At 49.4% G+C, this 18503-nt stretch overlaps 1 protein-coding gene across 2 annotated transcripts in view; it reads right to left on the bottom strand.

The window, feature by feature from the left end:
- LOC116950087 (paxillin-like) overlaps positions 1-15219 on the bottom strand; it is a 45828-nt gene extending 30609 nt beyond the window's left edge. Inside the window, exon 1 of one of the 2 annotated variants that reach the window (XM_032967523.2) lies at positions 14970-15219. In XM_032967523.2, coding sequence (XP_032823414.2) covers positions 14970-14982 — 13 coding nt within the window. In that variant the 5' untranslated portion in view covers positions 14983-15219. The remainder of the gene's footprint in view (positions 1-14969) is intronic. The other variant, XM_032967524.2, reaches the window with a different exon arrangement.
- Between the last annotated feature and the right edge of the window lie 3284 nt (positions 15220-18503).

The raw sequence follows: 18503 nt of genomic DNA, 5'->3' as shown, positions 1-18503 counted from the left end.
GTGACGGCAACGATCCATGTGAGCACCGCTGTGCACGAGCTTAGTTTAACTGCGCGGTGGACATCCCTCTCAGGCATGTTCACTCCTTTGGTAGCCGCTGCGTCGTTAAGTCACGACCGCCGCTAAGTCACGACCGTTGTTAGGCCTCGACAGTCGTTAGGCCTCGACCGCCGGGCATCATCCCTTCCAGGGGGAGTGCCCTGCCCAAGTTCACTCGCTAGTCTTCGTAGTCGATATGGTGTCTCTATAACTTTCTTACGTTCTTTAATCCACATGTTCTTCTATCGTGGTTCTCAGTGTAATTTCCAAGCATTCAACTGTCCGTCATAATTTACTTATATCAAGCGAAAAATACATCGATTCTCATCTCCATCGGTAGCCTTGAACCAGCGGTGGAAATTACACATTCCTGTGCCAAGTTCTAGTCTTCCCACAGGATTACCACTGTGGGCTTCCTGCAAAGTGCGACTCATTGTATCTACCCCAGATGGATAAAAAACCGAGTTGTTGCCCAAGAAGAATTTGAAGTCACAACTTTTCTCTTGCAAGGTGAGCCCTCTTGCCAACAGCACAACTTGACTGAATTTGCTGAGCTGGAGCAAGAGTATGGCACACTTTGTTCCTCATTAAATAAAAATGTTACACACACACACCCGACCACAAGTCGTGCTTGCTACAGACCTGAGGGCACCCGAAGCGGAGGTGGCTATTCTATGGCTGTGCTGGGGCTACAACCGAGTGTTTGCCGTTTGATTTAGACGGGCGAGTTTCAATGGCTTTACAAGACGCCATTCGGGCATTTCGGAGCTGTAAAGCCACGTGTTCGGGTCCAAAGAGCGGAGCGCTCTTTGGTGTCACTCTGCAGTGGCCACCTGCCACACGACAATGCTTTTTTGCCGATGCCTGTACTTGGAAAAAAAAAAGGACAACGAGCAAATCCCCTAAAGGGTACCGTTGGTCAACTGTTAAAACAACTTTGCTTCTAATCTAATTCTCTATAGCCACAAATGGAAACGGACACATCAAAGGGTTGGGGGCCTCTAATGAAGCAGCTCGGTACGCAAGCGTCTGGCCTTTGAAAAACAAGACACACGCGGAGAATTTGAGGAATTATCACAGCAGCATATGGGGGCGAGCAACGTGGAGGTCTGTGCAGAGAGCGTGTCTGTCGGAAAAGCAACGCAAGATGCAATTTGGAAGAGGAAGTTGCAGAGAGGTGGGGCAAGCGTTTCAGGATGGAGGAGGCCAGGCGACCGAGCTGAGGATGGGGTAGCACCAAGAGGCCAGAGGACACAAAAGGGGAAAACCTAACGCCAGATGGTTGGGTCGATTGGACGATCAGAGCTGCCTTCAGAGGTCCGGTAAGGACGACGGGAACAGCTGCGGGATCTAGCAGACGGAAGGAGGCAATGGTTTCATGTGGTGGCATCAGCTCCACTGGCATCAGCTGCACTGGCCGTGGGTGACCTTAACGGCACACATTCGCGTCACGGCGTTTTTGCTTTACACAACACGGACAGGACGGTTACATTTGAAGAAAGTTAAACTTTCTTAAACGTGTTTAACCGCATACTTGAAACATCCCACCGCACTTGATGCCTAAATTCTTTGGCAAAAATGGTCGTAACATGTGTGTTGTGCGTGACAAGTGTGCACACGTGATGCAAGTGTGTATGGAAATCATTACTCAGAGGCCACTCCAAAACGCCACACACCCCCGCCCCCACACTCACTCGACAACCGGTGCTGTACCAACAGCATTGACGCAATCTCGCAAACCATATCCTGTGCATTCACAATTCTACCATCCCGAACCTCTGTATTATCTTAAGGAGAGTTGGCTGATAGTCCACGAGGCCAGGGCAGATATTTCACTTGTCGGTACCACCCAGGGTGCTGTAACTTTAGTGGTTCCAGTTTCTTTCATGTGGCCAATAACAGTGAATTATGTGATAATAATTAGAAATGATTATGGTTACCAAGTAATTCACTCATACTGGCCGCATTAATAAATATGTATCACTGAAGTTGCGCTATCCTTAGATGGTAACAATTTTTCTGCGTCCATGTCACTTATTTATCTGTAAATACGAGCATTTCCCGCGAGGGTCACAGAACGTGATGCTTTCTCCGCCCACTTCTCATAAGGCTCACTGGTTTTTTTCTGCCGATACCAAGAAAGCAGAGCCACTCAAGTCCTTTCGCTTGTTTCGCGCCCCTGGACATCTGACCCAGTGGCTCAGCAGGACACTCGCCTCTAAACCGGCATGCACGTTCCGCTTCGCCAGAGGCGAGGGACAAGCCGAAGCGGCTCCAGCGCCAGCACGACGCAGCCGCTCCGACGAACAAGCGTGATCAGTGCTGACGACGCACAGCAGAGCGGCCAGGCCTCCCCATACCACCCCCCCCCCCCACCCCGAGTCCAAAAGGGGGCCGTAATTCCGGATGTGCACGACAACAGACGCATGGGTAGGTGGCGTCGTGGAACAAGGTTACCGATTGAATGTGCAAGGGCTACCTTCCTTCAGCGGATTTCGACCAATACCGCCAGCCGAGGATCCAGCGAACTCTCTCAGGCTCTCAACCAGGAAGTCTCACGGCTGCTCGACATTCAGGCCATACAATCAGTGCCGCCAGTTCATCAACAAAGTCAGGGACTCTACACGAGATGTTCCGTAGTAAGGAAACATTCTTGGGGCGTTAGGGCAAAGGACCTAAGGAAATTTCGATTTAAAGCTTTCGTGACTGCAATGATTCATCTTCTTTGGTTCTTTCGGTAAAGTCACGTAGAATGAGAATAAAATAATAAATTGATAAAATAAAATAACACAATAATATTCTCACGACGTTTCGGCCACAACACAAGCGGCCTTCATCAGGTGAAGGGGGCGAGACTGTCTGGTAGGACAGCGCTGGAGTGAAAGAGCCACGTTCAGATACGGCCTTTAAGCCTCAACTTTAGCAACACGGATAGCTACGGGACCGCATCCGCGAACATAAAGCAGACTTGAAACACGGTAGGACGAACTCCTCTGCCGTGGCAGATCACTGTTATAATTCAGTGGGCTCACATGACATTGACTTCTCCAAGACGGAGGTTCTTTGCAAACCAACCGGCTACCATGAGAGATTCGTTCAGGAGGCCATTCACATATACAAGCACAGAGACAATTTCAATCGAGAAGATGGATTCTGGCTTAGTAACCATTGGAAAGATGTTTTAAACCATTTCCGTTCTTAATTAATGGTATTTTACGATGACCTTCAGACCGCAGCTCTTTCGCTGGCATTGACTCTTAATACCTCTCACACCACGGTTAATGGTATGGTGTACAACATGGAGTATAACAGCGCCTCGCAGCTGTCTCTCTCCCCCTCCTCTCTTCCGACCATGGATTAACTCGTCCGTCTGAACGGGACCCGTAGCTATCCGTGTTGCTAAAGTTGAGGCTTAAAGGCCGTATCTGAACGTGGCTCTTTCACTCCAGCGCTGTCCTACCAGACAGTCTCGCCCCCTTCACCTGATGAAGGCCGCTTGTGTTGTGGCCGAAACGTCGTGAGAATATTATTGTGTTATTTTATCAATTTATTATTTTATTATCATTCTACGTGACTTTACCGAAAGAACCAAAGAAGACCTAAGGAAACTCAACATTTTCCTCAAGGCGCAACATCTTCAAGTCCCAAAATGGAGCCACTGGGCTCTATCAGGAGCTCCCTGCAACAAAGAGACTGGATTACATTGGTAGATCTTCAGGATGCTTACCTCCACATGCCGATGCATCCTCGCCGATTTCTACACCCGAGGGAGGGGCGATGTGGCCCCAAGGGTTTTCACAAACATCCAGGTGGCTTTGGTGACAGCAATCAGGAGACTGGGTAACCACATCTATCCCAATCTCGACGCCCTTCTGACCAGGTCCTCTTCACGTCCCAAGTTACGGCAGGAGCATTTGAGGGTCCATTCCATCAGAGCGGTGGTGATGTGGTGGTGGTGGGCCAGAGAATCCAACAATTGCAGGGTGGCAACTTGGAAGTCGCCGCATACATTTGCAAAGCACCACTTAGGCTGGACACCTTGGCCTCCTTCGGGAGAGCAGTTCTGTCTGCTGCCATTTGAGGAGTGGCCTTACCTCCCCAGATTACCAGCTTTGGTGCTATTTGCTAATTGTTAAGCTTATCTAAGTAACCAGTGGACAACGGCATGGACTTGAAAAAAAATTCAAGTCCATGCTTCCATCTACTGGTCTCACCACCATCCATCCCCCGGTTAGGCTAATCCTCTAACCATCGGGAGAGTTGTGTCAGGACACATCACGTGTTGATGATCAGGAGTCACGCGTTGGTTCTATGCATGTCCTTACCTCAATTGTCAGTGTTCGCGACACTTAACACTTCCGGGAATCTTCACTGCTCCGTTGCAGTGTCAAGACATTTCTCTTTCGCCTGCTCTTCTCCACGTGCTTTTCCTCATGTGACAATCATTGCGTTTTCTTCTCCCTTAAAAATTGGCTGATAAGTGGGGTAGTGGACTGGATAAGTAAGGCGGCAGGGACGGGCAATATGGTGCCTTCCCAAACATTATCTCTGCATCAGAGTGAAACCTAACGGCGGTATTAACTAGATAAACAAGTTTTTACCGGGGTACAAAACACAATCTTCTGTTCCGGCCTCTGGGCTATGACACGGAGATATCACTTTTAATTGTAGGGGATGGGGAAAAAACACATCATTATGATCACAACTTAACCCCGTGTGGAATGTGAAAGTTCAGCGAAGTATAAAAACTCAGCACTGCCATATTTTGGCCATATACATGTGATCAAAACGGCTTGCATTTTCAAAAGAGAAATTGCCGGCATGCATATGTGAATGCATTTCTGACACACGTGTACATTTTGAAACATAAACAGGTATTGTCCGGAGTACGGCAAATTCCACAAGTATGTAAGATTTGTTTTACTACGACTTTGCTTCCTCATGTGTTTGTTTACACTTCCCATAATTTACGAGCTCACAAATTATGCAAAGATAAAATAACGTTGCATTAAACACACCCTAAAAAGGAATACCAATGATAAAATCACATTTACTCCTCAAGAATGAGAACATTGCAAAGTTCTTTATTAAAATGGGGAAATGTTTTATAAAATGAGTAAAATCAAAAGCGTTTCCCGCTCAATTGTATTTTTCGGATTGCCAATATCCGTTGACAGCCGAAAGCCAGTAGTGGAAATTCTGCATTCCTATGGCAGAGGCCAAAATAATTTATTCAGAACCCTATGACAAATTTAATTCATTCCACATTTCTTAAAAGTCTATTCTTTTGCATGTTATTAAATTGTTGAAAGTCTCATCTGGGTTCTTGACCATCTGCAGACGTTAACTGTTGCCCTCTCGCATGCGTGGGTTTTATCTGGGCCCTCTGGGTTCCTCTCGGACGCAAAACTCTCTCTTAGGAAACAACCAAAACATCCCACTTGCAGCATCCTCCCGAATCACCCCTCTTGAGATTCAGCTAATGTATAATGTAGAAAAAGATCTACATTTATTAGCAATACAGTATTTTTCAGAATTGCACCATTTGTCAAATTGGTGCAAAACAACCACTGGGCCCGATATGTTCATTCCACAGAAAGGCAATTTATCACTGCGGGGAATGAACACAACATGCGTTGATTCCCCATAGTCACAATGTTTCAATCGATGCCCTTAACAATCACCGAGATCAATAAACTAAAACATAATTAGCAGAACCTATTGGTGGCGTGTTATTGATATTGATTACGTGCCGGGCAGTAGGAATATGATAGCGGTCGAATTCACCCCACCCGCCCCCTCTCCTCCTCGGTAGACGTGGTCTACATGTGGTCGTATTCCCACGCGTCATCAAGCCACATGGATCGAAAGTGCAGCCCATTATAACAAACTCAAAAGGCAGTGTCGACGGTGGACAGTGAGCTGATAAGTGTGAACAGTGGCAACCGTGACACGACTGGCTGAACGCGCCGTGTGGCAACCCACCACGCCAGGGGAAAAGTGGATTCGTTCATAAACTAAACCGTTTGATTCTGCCAGGTGAGGCCCACTGAGTTACATAGCTCTTTTTCAGAAGTGACCTGGCTATCACAAAAGATGGCTCAACCAAGTGGCTTATTGTGTAGAAATTTATAGCAGCCAAAAACTCTAAACGCATGTTGATTCGAGGGAAATATGTCAAGGGAAAAACCGGAGTGCCCAGAGAAAAAATCCATGTGACCGCGGGGAGAGAGACACTGCAAACTCCAAAAATACAGCAGCAGGCGTCAGGGTCGGGATCGAACCCACGACCTCCTGTATACCAGGCGAGGTAGTTAACATCTCGCCACCGCAACACCCAGGCCTATGAGCAAAATCACCTGGAATGTGCCCGATTCTCATCAGATCGCAGAAGCTTTGCAAGAATTTGAAGTCTGGGCAGTATCTGGATGAGGGACCACCATGCACAACGGGTTGTTATCTGCTGCTGCTGCTGCTGTGGGAGCTATGTGATGGGCAGCAGATGCCAGTGCAGCTAAATCCATTGTTGGGCTGTACTTACACGCTGCTACCGCATCTATGCTACCCGCCTTCACCGATCCACACTGGCGGGCATGGTAAGGAATGGTCAAATCATGAATACGACGACCCATACGGCATACGAAGGCTCCCCATCCAGCAGTGGACTGACTAAAGGGCTGCGCTTGAAAATTTCTTCGCACTATAACTTTACTTTTTTACTTATACACGCAACAGTCTCCCACAAGAACTGTGCGATTGGCTTCGTTTGAAAGGATTTGTATGCAGTTCGTCTTCACCTCGTATTGAACCAATGCCGCTGATAAGATGCACTCCCAGAAGGCCATATATTGCATATGGAGAGCCAAATATGGGAAGGAGGCATTATTTATTTGTAATTAACATTCCCCGCGAGGTACGATGATAATTTTGCGTTGCGCATTATCATTAAGTTTCGGGTAAAACGGGGACCCCATTGATTACGTGAAGGTGATATGTTGATAAATATCGGGCACTTCACCAGATTTGGTTCAGATAAGCCCGACTCTAATGACGACAGTTGCATGTCAAATCCGTTCCAGAGTTTGCTCGCAACAAACCAATGCTGCTGCTAAGATGCACTCCCGGAAGGTAAAGAAAAAAAAAGTGTTATATCTCGTTAACATTCTCCAAAACGATGCTTCACGATTATGTTATTTTATGTTTTCAATCGTTGACAAAATTTACGAGTCTTGTTTTGAGTGCGGGTTGGAGAGATAGGAAAGGCTGCCACACATCCTGTCACACACACACACAGAAAAAAACGAACTCTTGAGCACAATTCCCCAGGCAGCCAGCCACTCCTCTTCCTGCACAGTCCAGTGATATGCGTCACAGTGGCCCAACCAAAGTAAGCTGCCCAAACACTCCCTTCCCGTAATAAACACGAACTGTAAGTCAGTGCGGCTGGGTGGGGGGGGGTTGTGGAACGGGGGCGCCAGGGGCACTTTAAAACTCAAAGAGTAAAATAAACATGTGTACCCCGTAATTGTACGGCATGTACGGTTCTCAGGCGCGTTGAATATTTCACGGCTGGCGGGTGTGAAATTGTATCCACGTGAACTCGCCGCCGGCCACCGCCGCTACGCGCGGGTGTAAAGGGGGAGTGTGGTCACGGAGATAATTCTGAGCAAGTCAATACTATGGGCAAGATCTCCGATTAGCGCGGTTGGCTACGTACGGTGCGACAGACGTTTAACATATATACGCTTCACACAATAGTAATGCCATGGGGAGGAATGACCGGTTGCTTGGTTTTGGGGCTCAGAGGGCAAGGGCAGTTGGTGCACTGTAACTCAATGAGCATACTTCACTACGCCCGTCAGTGCGGGTTGGCAAAGGCATTAACATGAATGCCCTTTTCGCCGATTCGTTTTCATTGTTATGCATTGCAGTACTTGCATAGCACGTGTTCTTTTCTCCTTGCGATTCCATTCATCGGGACTTTAATTTCTCCTTTGTCAGGAGATGTGCATCAAAGTGGGCTCTTACAATTCTCCAAGGCATCCACTGAAATGGATACAAAGGAGAGGATCTCTGGGAGACACTATATTGCGGCTTCACCTTGTCCGCGAGTCCACCTGTCCACACCCTGCGCTCGCTCACCCACACAAGGCACAGCACCGAGTCTTCGACAAATATAGGCCGCCGCTGCAATCTTCCCGGCGCGGAAGTTGCAACAACAATTGGCAAGTTTCTTAAATCACACGACCATCTCTCTTTCAGCAAAGCAAGTTATGCATTGGTCTTACCAGAAAAGTCAACTGGCAGCGTTTCCCCGTGTGGTGGGGTAAAACGTGTGGCTAACAGCACCTCTTCCAAGGAGGTCGTGGGTTCGATCCCGGCCCCGAGGCCTGCTGTCTATTTCGAGTTTGCGTGTCTCTCTCCCCGTGGTCGTGTTCATTTTTCTCTGGGTCCTCCAGTTTTACCCTCCACATTTATAAACACGCGTTGACAGTGTTTGGCTGCTATGCATTTCCACGTGACAAGCCACTTCGTTGAGCTGTCATTTGTAGCCCAGGTCGCTTCTGAGAAAGAGCTACGTAGCTCAGTGGGCCTGACCTGGTACAATAAAAAAAATTGTTCTCGTATAGTCTGGCCAGCGTGTAAAAGTAGGCAATGATTCCCTCTTTCAAGGAGGCTTCTCGAGAACTATGTCTTGTGCAGTGCCGCAACCGTTTTCCGATACACGAAGTCTTTCTCAAGAGGTTTTCATTGCAGCTTAAACTTTGCCCGGAAGTACGCGCCTCACCGCACCCTCCTCCCCCCCTCAGCAATTACAATTTCTGTCCTTGGCAACAACTTTGCAAGCGCGACAAAAAACCACAGAACTTCAACGAGACTTCCCTTTTTGACAAAAGCGGGCCTAGGGACCGCTAAGTGTTTGGCAAGGAATTGACATGAGTCGTTTTTAAATGCTGAGGTGAGCTTTAGGGTTACACGTGTTCTCCTTTGAGGTATTCACACACGGTGAGAAGTAAATATTGTAATAGTGCGTTGTGTTCTCTGGGCTGGCCAGATGAAGATGCGTACTGTATGTACGTAGAACTTCTTTCGCACCGTACACAGTCAACCGTGCTAACCGGAGGTGCGCCGAAGGACAACAAACTGAACACAAAAAGCGGTTCTAAGGAAATGAGTTTTCAGTCTAGATTTAAAAGTGCACAGCTCAAGTGCCTTCCTAATATCGGAAGGAAGGGCATTCCAGACGGCCGCAGAAGCGCATCTGAAAGCGAGCAATGAGGTGACCACCGTCTTTGTTCGACGGTTAGCCAAAAGCCGCTGCTCCGAGGATGAGCGGACATCGCGTGATGATGGTTTATGCTCCTTAACGAGATCAGCAAGGTATTGTGGTTCAGTCAGCAAGGTATTGTGAGTAATATACATGAACTAGCTCAGCAAGCCTGAGCCTGGGACGTGCGTGACTGGGCGACCAGACAGGGCTGCGGGGACAGCGGAAGTCGTTCAGTCAAATCCACTGTTGTACTGTAATTATAGTCTCCTATGCTGCACAGTTGCAAGCTCCACTGGACCAGCGTTTTTCACAAAGCTTAGACATTTTTGTCCAAATCTGGAGAAATTGTACAAAACTTCACTATCTCATGAGATTTCTCACTTCACAAGTAACAGACACTTTGCGGGAAGTCACCAGTGACCTTTCTAATGAGAAAACGGCACTGGGCCCCAACCATGGGAATGTGGAATTTCTGCCCGCGGCTCTGTGCTGCCAGTAGAGATGAGCATCGCCCCACGCTCCATTGCACCGGGAAGACTAACAAGGGGAGAAAATTGTTGTTTTGTTTATAATCACCGGCCAAGACGTTTCCATTCTCTAGATTTGGAACACTACACATGGGCTTCATGTTCACAGCTCCTGTAGGCGATGGGGGCAAGTCTTACGTTGTACTCAGGGAGGTACAGCTACCACGTAGGATGTCACGTTTTTTGTGCTGTACAGCTGACATGTTTTTCGGGGTGTTGTTTGGAATGTTCAATGCTTCGCTCCAATTGCCGAGAGCTGTTGTGCGGTGGAACCGAGTGGTGAGTTTTTCGGGTAGCACTTGCATCGCGGTTCCATGTCCAATGAATTAACTTTCTCATTGACTGTGCTGAACAACACGTGGCACAACCCGAAAATACATCGGAGAGGCTACGTGCACCAACATATTTGCAGACGTTTTTACACTGACACCCTTTTCACATAACATGTCAATTGCTTATTATATATTCCGAGTTGGAATTAACAAGATTTACTAAATGTTTGAACAATGGTTTGTTTTGTTTGTGCAGTAATTGGTGATCAGGCGGGTACCATCACATTGTTCAAAATCAGAATCTTGAGTTAAGACTGGAGGAATCCGATGAGCTATGAAACTCTTTTTTTCAGATTACACTTGAGAACCCGGTTAAATTCACTGGCCGCCCCCTGCCACAGACCTGAACCCAGGCTTCTCAGGGCTGGAGGAGGCTCGGTGCTCTGACACGGCCGTTATTACCGCCCACCAACCCTGATTCACGCACAAGGCAGGAGGACGTAGTGGGTTTCATTCACTCACAAGGCAAGAGGCACTAGAGGGTTTCATTCACTCACAAGGCAAGAGGCACTAGAGGGTTTCATTCACTCACAAGGTAAAAGGACGTAGAGGGTTTCATTCACTCACAAGGCAAGAGGCACTAGAGGGTTTCATTCACTCACAAGGTAAGAGGCACTAGAGGGTTTCATTCACTCACAAGGTAAGAGGACGTAGAGGGTTTCATTCACTCACAAGGCAAGAGGCACTAGAGGGTTTCATTCACTCACAAGGTAAGAGGCACTAGAGGGTTTCATTCACTCACAAGGCAAGAGGCACTAGAGGGTTTCATTCACTCACAAGGTAAGAGGCACTAGAGGGTTTCATTCACTCACAAGGTAAGAGGACGTAGAGGGTTTCATTCACTCACAAGGCAGGAGGAACTAGAGGGTTTCATTCACTCACAAGGTAAGAGGACGTAGAGGGTTTCATTCACTCACAAGGCAAGAGGCACTAGAGGGTTTCATTCACTCACAAGGCAAGAGGCACTAGAGGGTTTCATTCACTCACAAGGCAAGAGGCACTAGAGGGTTTCATTCACTCAAGGCAAGAGGCACTAGAGGGTTTCATTCACTCACAAGGCAAGAAGCACTAGAGGTTTTCATTCACTCACAAGGTAGGAGGACGTAGAGGGTTTCATTCACTCACAAGGCAAGAGGCACTAGAGGGTTTCATTCACTCACAAGGTAAGAGGACGTAGAGGGTTTCATTCACTCACAAGGCAGGAGGAACTAGAGGGTTTCATTCACTCACAAGGCAAGAGGCACTAGAGGGTTTCATTCACTCACAAGGTAAGAGGACACAGAGGGTTTCATTCACTCACAAGGCAAGAGGCACTAGAGGGTTTCATTCACTCACAAGGCAGGAGGAAGAGGGTTTCATTCACTCACAAGGCAAGAGGCACTAGAGGGTTTCATTCACTCACAAGGCAAGAGGCACTAGAGGGTTTCATTCACTCACAAGGCAAGAGGCACTAGAGGGTTTCATTCACTCACAAGGCAAGAGGCACTAGAGGGTTTCATTCACTCACAAGGCAAGAGGCACTAGAGGGTTTCATTCACTCACAAGGCAAGAGGCACTAGAGGGTTTCATTCACTCACAAGGCAAGAGGCACTAGAGGGTTTCATTCACTCACAAGGCAGGAGAAAATAGAGGGTTTCATTCACTCACAAGGCAGGAGGACCTAGAGGGTTTCATTTACTCACAAGGCAAGAGGATCTAGAGGGTTTTACGCTCCATATCTGGCAACGTGGTATGGGTCTACCCTCCCCGCTTCGGCAGCAGTGGGATTGGACGGGGCCACGCCCTGACCACAACTCCCAAAAAGTACCACCACCGACACCGCCACTCACACAATCATAGTAGTGACAAGTTACACCAATCCATCACCACCACCAACACAATCACAGTAGTGACAAGTTCCACCACAAAGACAAAGATTCCCCATATAGCCTGTAACATACTGTAGGGGCAAGTGCTGTTAGCGAGCACCTATGAAGGCCAGAACGGTACACGAGGGGGTGGGTGGCCAGCACCACGCCCGACCGCCTTTGTCTCCCTAGTGGCGATGTTTACACACTGCACCAGGTACTCATTTGAGGCTGAGTCGACCTAGGGGAGGCCCGGGACCGGTTCAGATAATCGTCACTGGTGTTGGCCGTGAGCGGGAATCGAACCCGGGTCGCCAGGTTCATAGCGCAGCGCGCTAACCGCTACACTATCGCTCCACCACACACACAATCATAGTAGTGACAAGTTCCACCAACCCACACCACCACTCACACAATCACAGTAGTAACAAGTTCCACCACCCACACCATTATCAACACAATCACAGTAGTGACAAGTTCCACTACCCACACCGCCACTCACACAATCACAGTAGTGACAAGTTCCACTACCCACACCACCACTCACACAATCACAGTAGTGACAAGTTACACCAATCCATCACCACCACCAACACAATCATAGTAGTGACAAGTTCCACCACACACACTACCACTCACACAATCACAGTAGTGACAAGTTCCACCACACACACCACCACTCACACAATCACAGTAGTGACAAGTTCCACCAACCCACACCACCACCAACACAATCACAGTAGTGACAAGTTCCACCACCCACACCACCATCAACACAATCACAGTAGTGACAAGTTCCACTACCCACACCACCACTCACACAATCATAGTAGTGACAAGTTCCACCACCCACACCACCATCAACACAATCACAGCAGTGACAAGTTCCACTACCCACACCGCCACTCACACAATCACAGTAGTGACAAGTTCCACCACCCACACCGCCACTCACACAATCACAGTAGTGACAAGTACCACCACCGACACCGCCACTCACACAATCATAGTAGTGACAAGTTACACCAATCCATCACCACCACCAACACAATCACAGTAGTGACATGTTCCACCACCCACACCACCACTCACACAATCACAGTAGTGACAAGTTCCACCACCCACACCACCACTCACACAATCACAGTAGTGACAAGTTCCACCACTCACACCGCCACTCACACAATCACAGTAGTGACAAGTTCCACCAACCCACACCACCACTCACACAATCACAGTAGTGACAAGTTCCACCACACACACCACCACTCACACAATCACAGTAGTGACAAGTTCCACCACACACACCACCACTCACACAATCACAGTAGTGACAAGTTCCACCAACCCACACCGCCAGCAACACAATCACAGTAGTGACAAGTTCCACCACACACACCACCACTCACACAATCACAGTAGTGACAAGTTCCACCACACACACCACCACTCACACAATCACAGTAGTGACAAGTTCCACCACACACACCACCACTCACACAATCACAGTAGTGACAAGTTCCACCAACCCACACCGCCACCAACACAATCACAGTAGTGACAAGTTACACCAACCCACAGCGCCACTCACACAATCACAGTAGTGACAAGTTCCACCACCCACACCACCACTCACACAATCACAGTAGTGACAAGTTCCACCAACCCACAGCGCCACTCACACAATCACAGTAGTGACAAGTTCCACCACCCACACCACCACTCACACAATCACAATAGTGACAAGTTCCACCAACCCACACCACCACCCACACAATCACAGTAGTGACAAGTTCCACCAACCACACCACCACTCACACGCAGTAGTGCCACACTCCCCAATACTATAACATGCTGCACTTATTAACTAATACCTGACTTTTCAATACTTGATAGGAGAGTATTTATCTCCCCAGTAGGTTACTTACAACCCAATACTCTCTAGCGCATAACTGAAGCACTTAGATTCTGCAAGTTTACAGGAACTCGACTCTCCAACATTTCACTACTTCGTACACTCCGGTACCTAAAGCCGAAGTACTCCCCATGATTCCAGTACCTGACTCTCGCCACACTTTCACTCGCAGTACACGCGCATGACTCTTCCCCCCCCCCACACAGTACCTGTCACGCGTTATCCTAAACCCGAGTGACTTCATCAGCTCGAGTCCTGTGCGCCACGACGCGACCTCGCTCACTAAATGTGTGGCCAAAGCGAGAAGAACTCGCGCGTGTGGCGGGGTTCCGAGTGAGGTGTCTGTGACTTCGTGAAAGGTTTCCGCCTCGTAGAGCACGGGGCGACTCGAACACACACGGAGACATTTCAAGGCACTCGAGGAGAGAGAGTCGACTACGACAAAGTCGCAGGGCAACACTCCAAGGTGTGAAGAAGAAGAAACAGCAGCAGCAGCGCTGGGGAGTCACGGCAAGGAGGCTGGCGTCAAAGGCGGTGCACAGCAAGAGGGTCGAGTTGACTGCGGTCAGCAGGCGAGAGAGAGAGATAAGATGATGGGGACACAATGGAGCGGTGGAAGTCTCCAAAGTGTGAAGGCAGTGACGGGAGTCAGAATAGCGGAGGGTGGCGTTAATCAGTTCATCGCCGGAGGGGGGGGGGGCGGGGGTGAGGGAGTCAATAAATCGAGAATTAGTCGAGCAAAAATCAAGGGGGGAAAGGCGGTCAGGCTTCGGGGGAGTTTCACGCAGTGAGGGGGGGCAGCCAAAGGAGGCACCGGGGGAGCAAGTCGGGAGCAGCGGAGAGAGTCGGGCAGGGTAACGGGGTCCCGGGGTCGCGGGGTCCCGGGGTGGTGGCGGAGACGTCGAAACGGTGCACGGCGAGGGCGGAGCGAGAGACAACGGGGCGAGTGGAAAGTGTGGGGGAGAGTGAAGGGAGCCGGAGGGGAGAGCTGACGCGCGGCGGTGGGGGACGAGGCGACTCGCTCGCTCGCTCACTCACCCAGGTCGTCCATTGGGTACGACGGGGAATGGAGGTGTCACAGGCGGACCGCAGAGCTCCTTGAAGAGAGAGTTTGGTGGTGGTGGTGGCTGAAGGTGGAGTCGTCGTTGTCGTCGCTACGAGCGAGTGGCTCCTCGTTAGTGGCGGGGAGTACGGGAAGACGAAATCACAGTCGCTGCTGCTGCTGCTGCTGCCGCTGACTCGACCATCACCGCAGCGTCGCCATCTTTGTGGCGGTGGGGGGGGGGGAGAGTCGGGGGGGGGAGGGGGAAATCGCGCGCGGAGCGATACACGGCGGCCAACGACGAGCCCCAGAGGCGGGGGCGCGGCGGAGGGGAAGTAGTGCGCGGCGCGGGAGGGGTTGGTGGTGGTGGTGGGGAGGGAAAGTAGTGCGCGGCGCGGGAGGGGTTGGTGGTGGTGGGGGTGAAGCGGCCCGCGTGGGCGCGACCGTTACACCCCCACCCCCGCGGGGGTAGCAGCAGCAACAGCAGCGCAGCGATTGACAGCGCAAACTGAGGGGAAATATCACCTCATACGTTTAGTTATGCACATTTTAAAATACATGTTTGTTTGTTTTTTTTAAACCCTGCGGCTGGCGGCGTAGAATTATTGAAGTCACATTTCCCACGGGCTCACACTTTATTTACATTGCACACCGAAGGGGAGGGGGGGGACTGTGATGTAGGATGCGTTATGAAAAACTGTCGTACAATAATACCCTGTAGCTATCTGCATTTGTAAAACAATTTTGTTTTTCAGAAAATGCTTAACTTGTTGCTAGTGCCGTAGAATTCCTTAGGCGGCATTTCCCGTCAGCTCACACGGGATTCACATTGCAAACTGAGGGGAAAATATCGCTTAAGATAACGTCCCAGCGAAGTGGCTCATCGCGGAAGAAGTGTACAGAAGCAAAACACTCCAAACGCATGAAAAACAAATCTTTAACCTTTAACCCGTATCTCAAGAGTCCCTTTCGTACAAACAAAGTACGGCCCGTTCGTGAATCCACTGCTGGATGAGTCTTCACCTGATGAAGGCCGCTTGTGTTGTGGCCGAAACGTCGTGATTTTTGTTATTTTATTTTTTTACCTACGTGACTTTACCCAATAGAACCAAAGAGTATGGATGAGTCTTCCCAATGGCATTCGCGTCGTGAGGGGGATTGGACGGTTATTGCAGGCCCAGCATCTTTATCGAGACCGCAGGAGAAATCCGATGAGCTATGAAGCTCTTTCGTCAGAGACGTCCAGTAGGGGGGGCACGGGGTCAGCGAGTTAAGGCGGGTGAATGTGGGAGCATATACGTTGTAGGCGTAGCACATCACATCACGTTATTATTATAATAATACTTTGCTGACAACAATAACCCCTCGGCAGCACGTGACACGTGTCTCACTGTGGTCACCAACAACCCCACAACTGTGAAGTATGAACCAGGACCAACCCTCGCTAAGGGGCCGTCCATAAATGACGTCACGCGATTTTTGAACCCCCCCCCCTCGTCACACGGCGTCACAAAGTCAGACCCCCCCTCAAGTATGACGTCACAAAGCTCTGCCCCCCCCCCCCCCAAAAAAAAACAAAAATAAAACATGCTTCAAATCATATTCTTAGTTTTTTCGGTAAAGTCACGTTGAGGAGAAACAACAAAATAACAAAATATATATTTTGTTATTTTGTTGTTTACTGTAGTCACGAAAGCTTTAAATCAAAATTTTATGCTTCAAATCGCTTTAAACTATTGTCATTGTAATGCGTATTTAATGTGCCGCTGCACTCTGATGTTGTAGGAGAAACATTTATTAAAAATTCTATTTAATTAAGTAGAACGTGTTGTCTATATTTATTTAAAGTTGCGCATTTTGATGTGACGTCACATTTCTCAACCCCTCTCGTCACAAATGTCTGACCCCCCCCTAGGTGCGTGACGTCATTTATGGACGGCCCCTTAACTTGCAAAGGATCTTTCGAGATCGGGGCCGCTATCTGGGCGATTGTGGTCGTGGGAAGCCGTTTTACATCAAATAAAATAGCCTTGGTGCAAGCTGAATAGGGACTTTATTTAAAAAAAATGTTAACAGTCAATTACTGTACTGTAATAATGAAATAACTTTTACCTCATAGGTTAAAAAAAGATAAAGGCGCACACGTGAAATTACAGCATTTGTTCATGCCACTGTTAATGGAGGTACCTCCACGGCAGTGGCACACAAACTTCACCCCACCACCACACGCGGCCTGCCTACCTCGCCTGGCACGCAGGAGGTCGTGGGTTCGATCCAGAGATGTTCACTACCTCGCCTGGCACGCAGGAGGTCGTGGGCTAGATCCCGAGATCTTTACTACCTCGCCTGGTATACAGGAGGTCGTGGGTTCAATCCCGAGATGTTCACTACCTCGCCTGGTGTACAGGGGGTCGTGGGTTAGATCCCGAGATGTTCACGACCTCGCCTGGTATACAGGAGGTCGTGGGTTAAATCCCGAGATGTTCACTACCTCGCCTGGCACGCAGGAGGTCGTGGGTTCGATCCAGAGATGTTCACTACCTCGCCTGGCACGCAGGAGGTCGTGGGTTCGATCCAGAGATGTTCACTACCTCGCCTGGCACGCAGGAGGTCGTGGGTTAGATCCCGAGATGTTCACTACCTCGCCTGGCACGCAGGAGGTCGTGGGTTAGATCCAGAGATGTTCACTACCTCGCCTGGCACGCAGGAGGTCGTGGGTTAGATCCAGAGATGTTCACTACCTCGCCTGGTATACAGGAGGTCGTGGGTTCGATCCCGAGATGTTCACGACCTCGCCTGGCACGCAGGAGGTCGTGGGTTCGATCCAGAGATGTTCACTACCTCGCCTGGCACGCAGGAGGTCGTGGGTTCGATCCAGAGATGTTCACTACCTCGCCTGGCACGCAGAAGGTCGTGGGTTCGATCCAGAGATGTTCACTACCTCGCCTGGTACGCAGGAGGTCGTGGGTTCGATCCAGAGATGTTCACTACCTCGCCTGGCACGCAGGAGGTCGTGGGTTCGATCTCGAGATGTTAACACCCTCGCCTGGCACGCAGGGGGTCGTGGGTTCGATCCAGAGATGTTCACTACCTCACCTGGCACGCAGGAGGTCGTGGGTTCGATCCCGAACCTGACGCCTGCTGCTGCTGCTGTAGATTTGGAGTCTGCGTCTCTCTCTTTCCCCGTGGTCACGTAATTTGGCTACTGTTGTACATTTCCACGCGACAAGCCAATTCGTTGGGCAATTATTTGTGGCCAGGTCGCTTCTGAAAAAGAGCTACATAGATCAGTGGGCCTTAGCTGGTTAAAAACAAAGTTTAAATAGTTTTTCGCGTAACCAATGTATGCTGCTGCTGTTAGGTGAACATAGCGACAATGGAGGGGGAATTAAAGCAACGTGCATCGTCGATTTCAGCTGCCGCTCACCGTTACACCACCGTCGTGGCAGTGCCGCCTTTACCAAACCATGAATAAAAATACAACTGTTCGTCATTGTCTCACTCGGCGTTCCAACAACAAAAACGTGTTG

This window comes from Petromyzon marinus, chromosome 38 (assembly GCF_048934315.1).
Source record: "Petromyzon marinus isolate PM22_M1 ecotype Great Lakes invasive population chromosome 38, UKy_Petmar_22M1.pri1.0, whole genome shotgun sequence".
Taxonomy (NCBI): Eukaryota; Metazoa; Chordata; class Hyperoartia; order Petromyzontiformes; family Petromyzontidae; genus Petromyzon; species Petromyzon marinus.
This window is presented reverse-complemented; position numbering and strand designations above follow the sequence as displayed.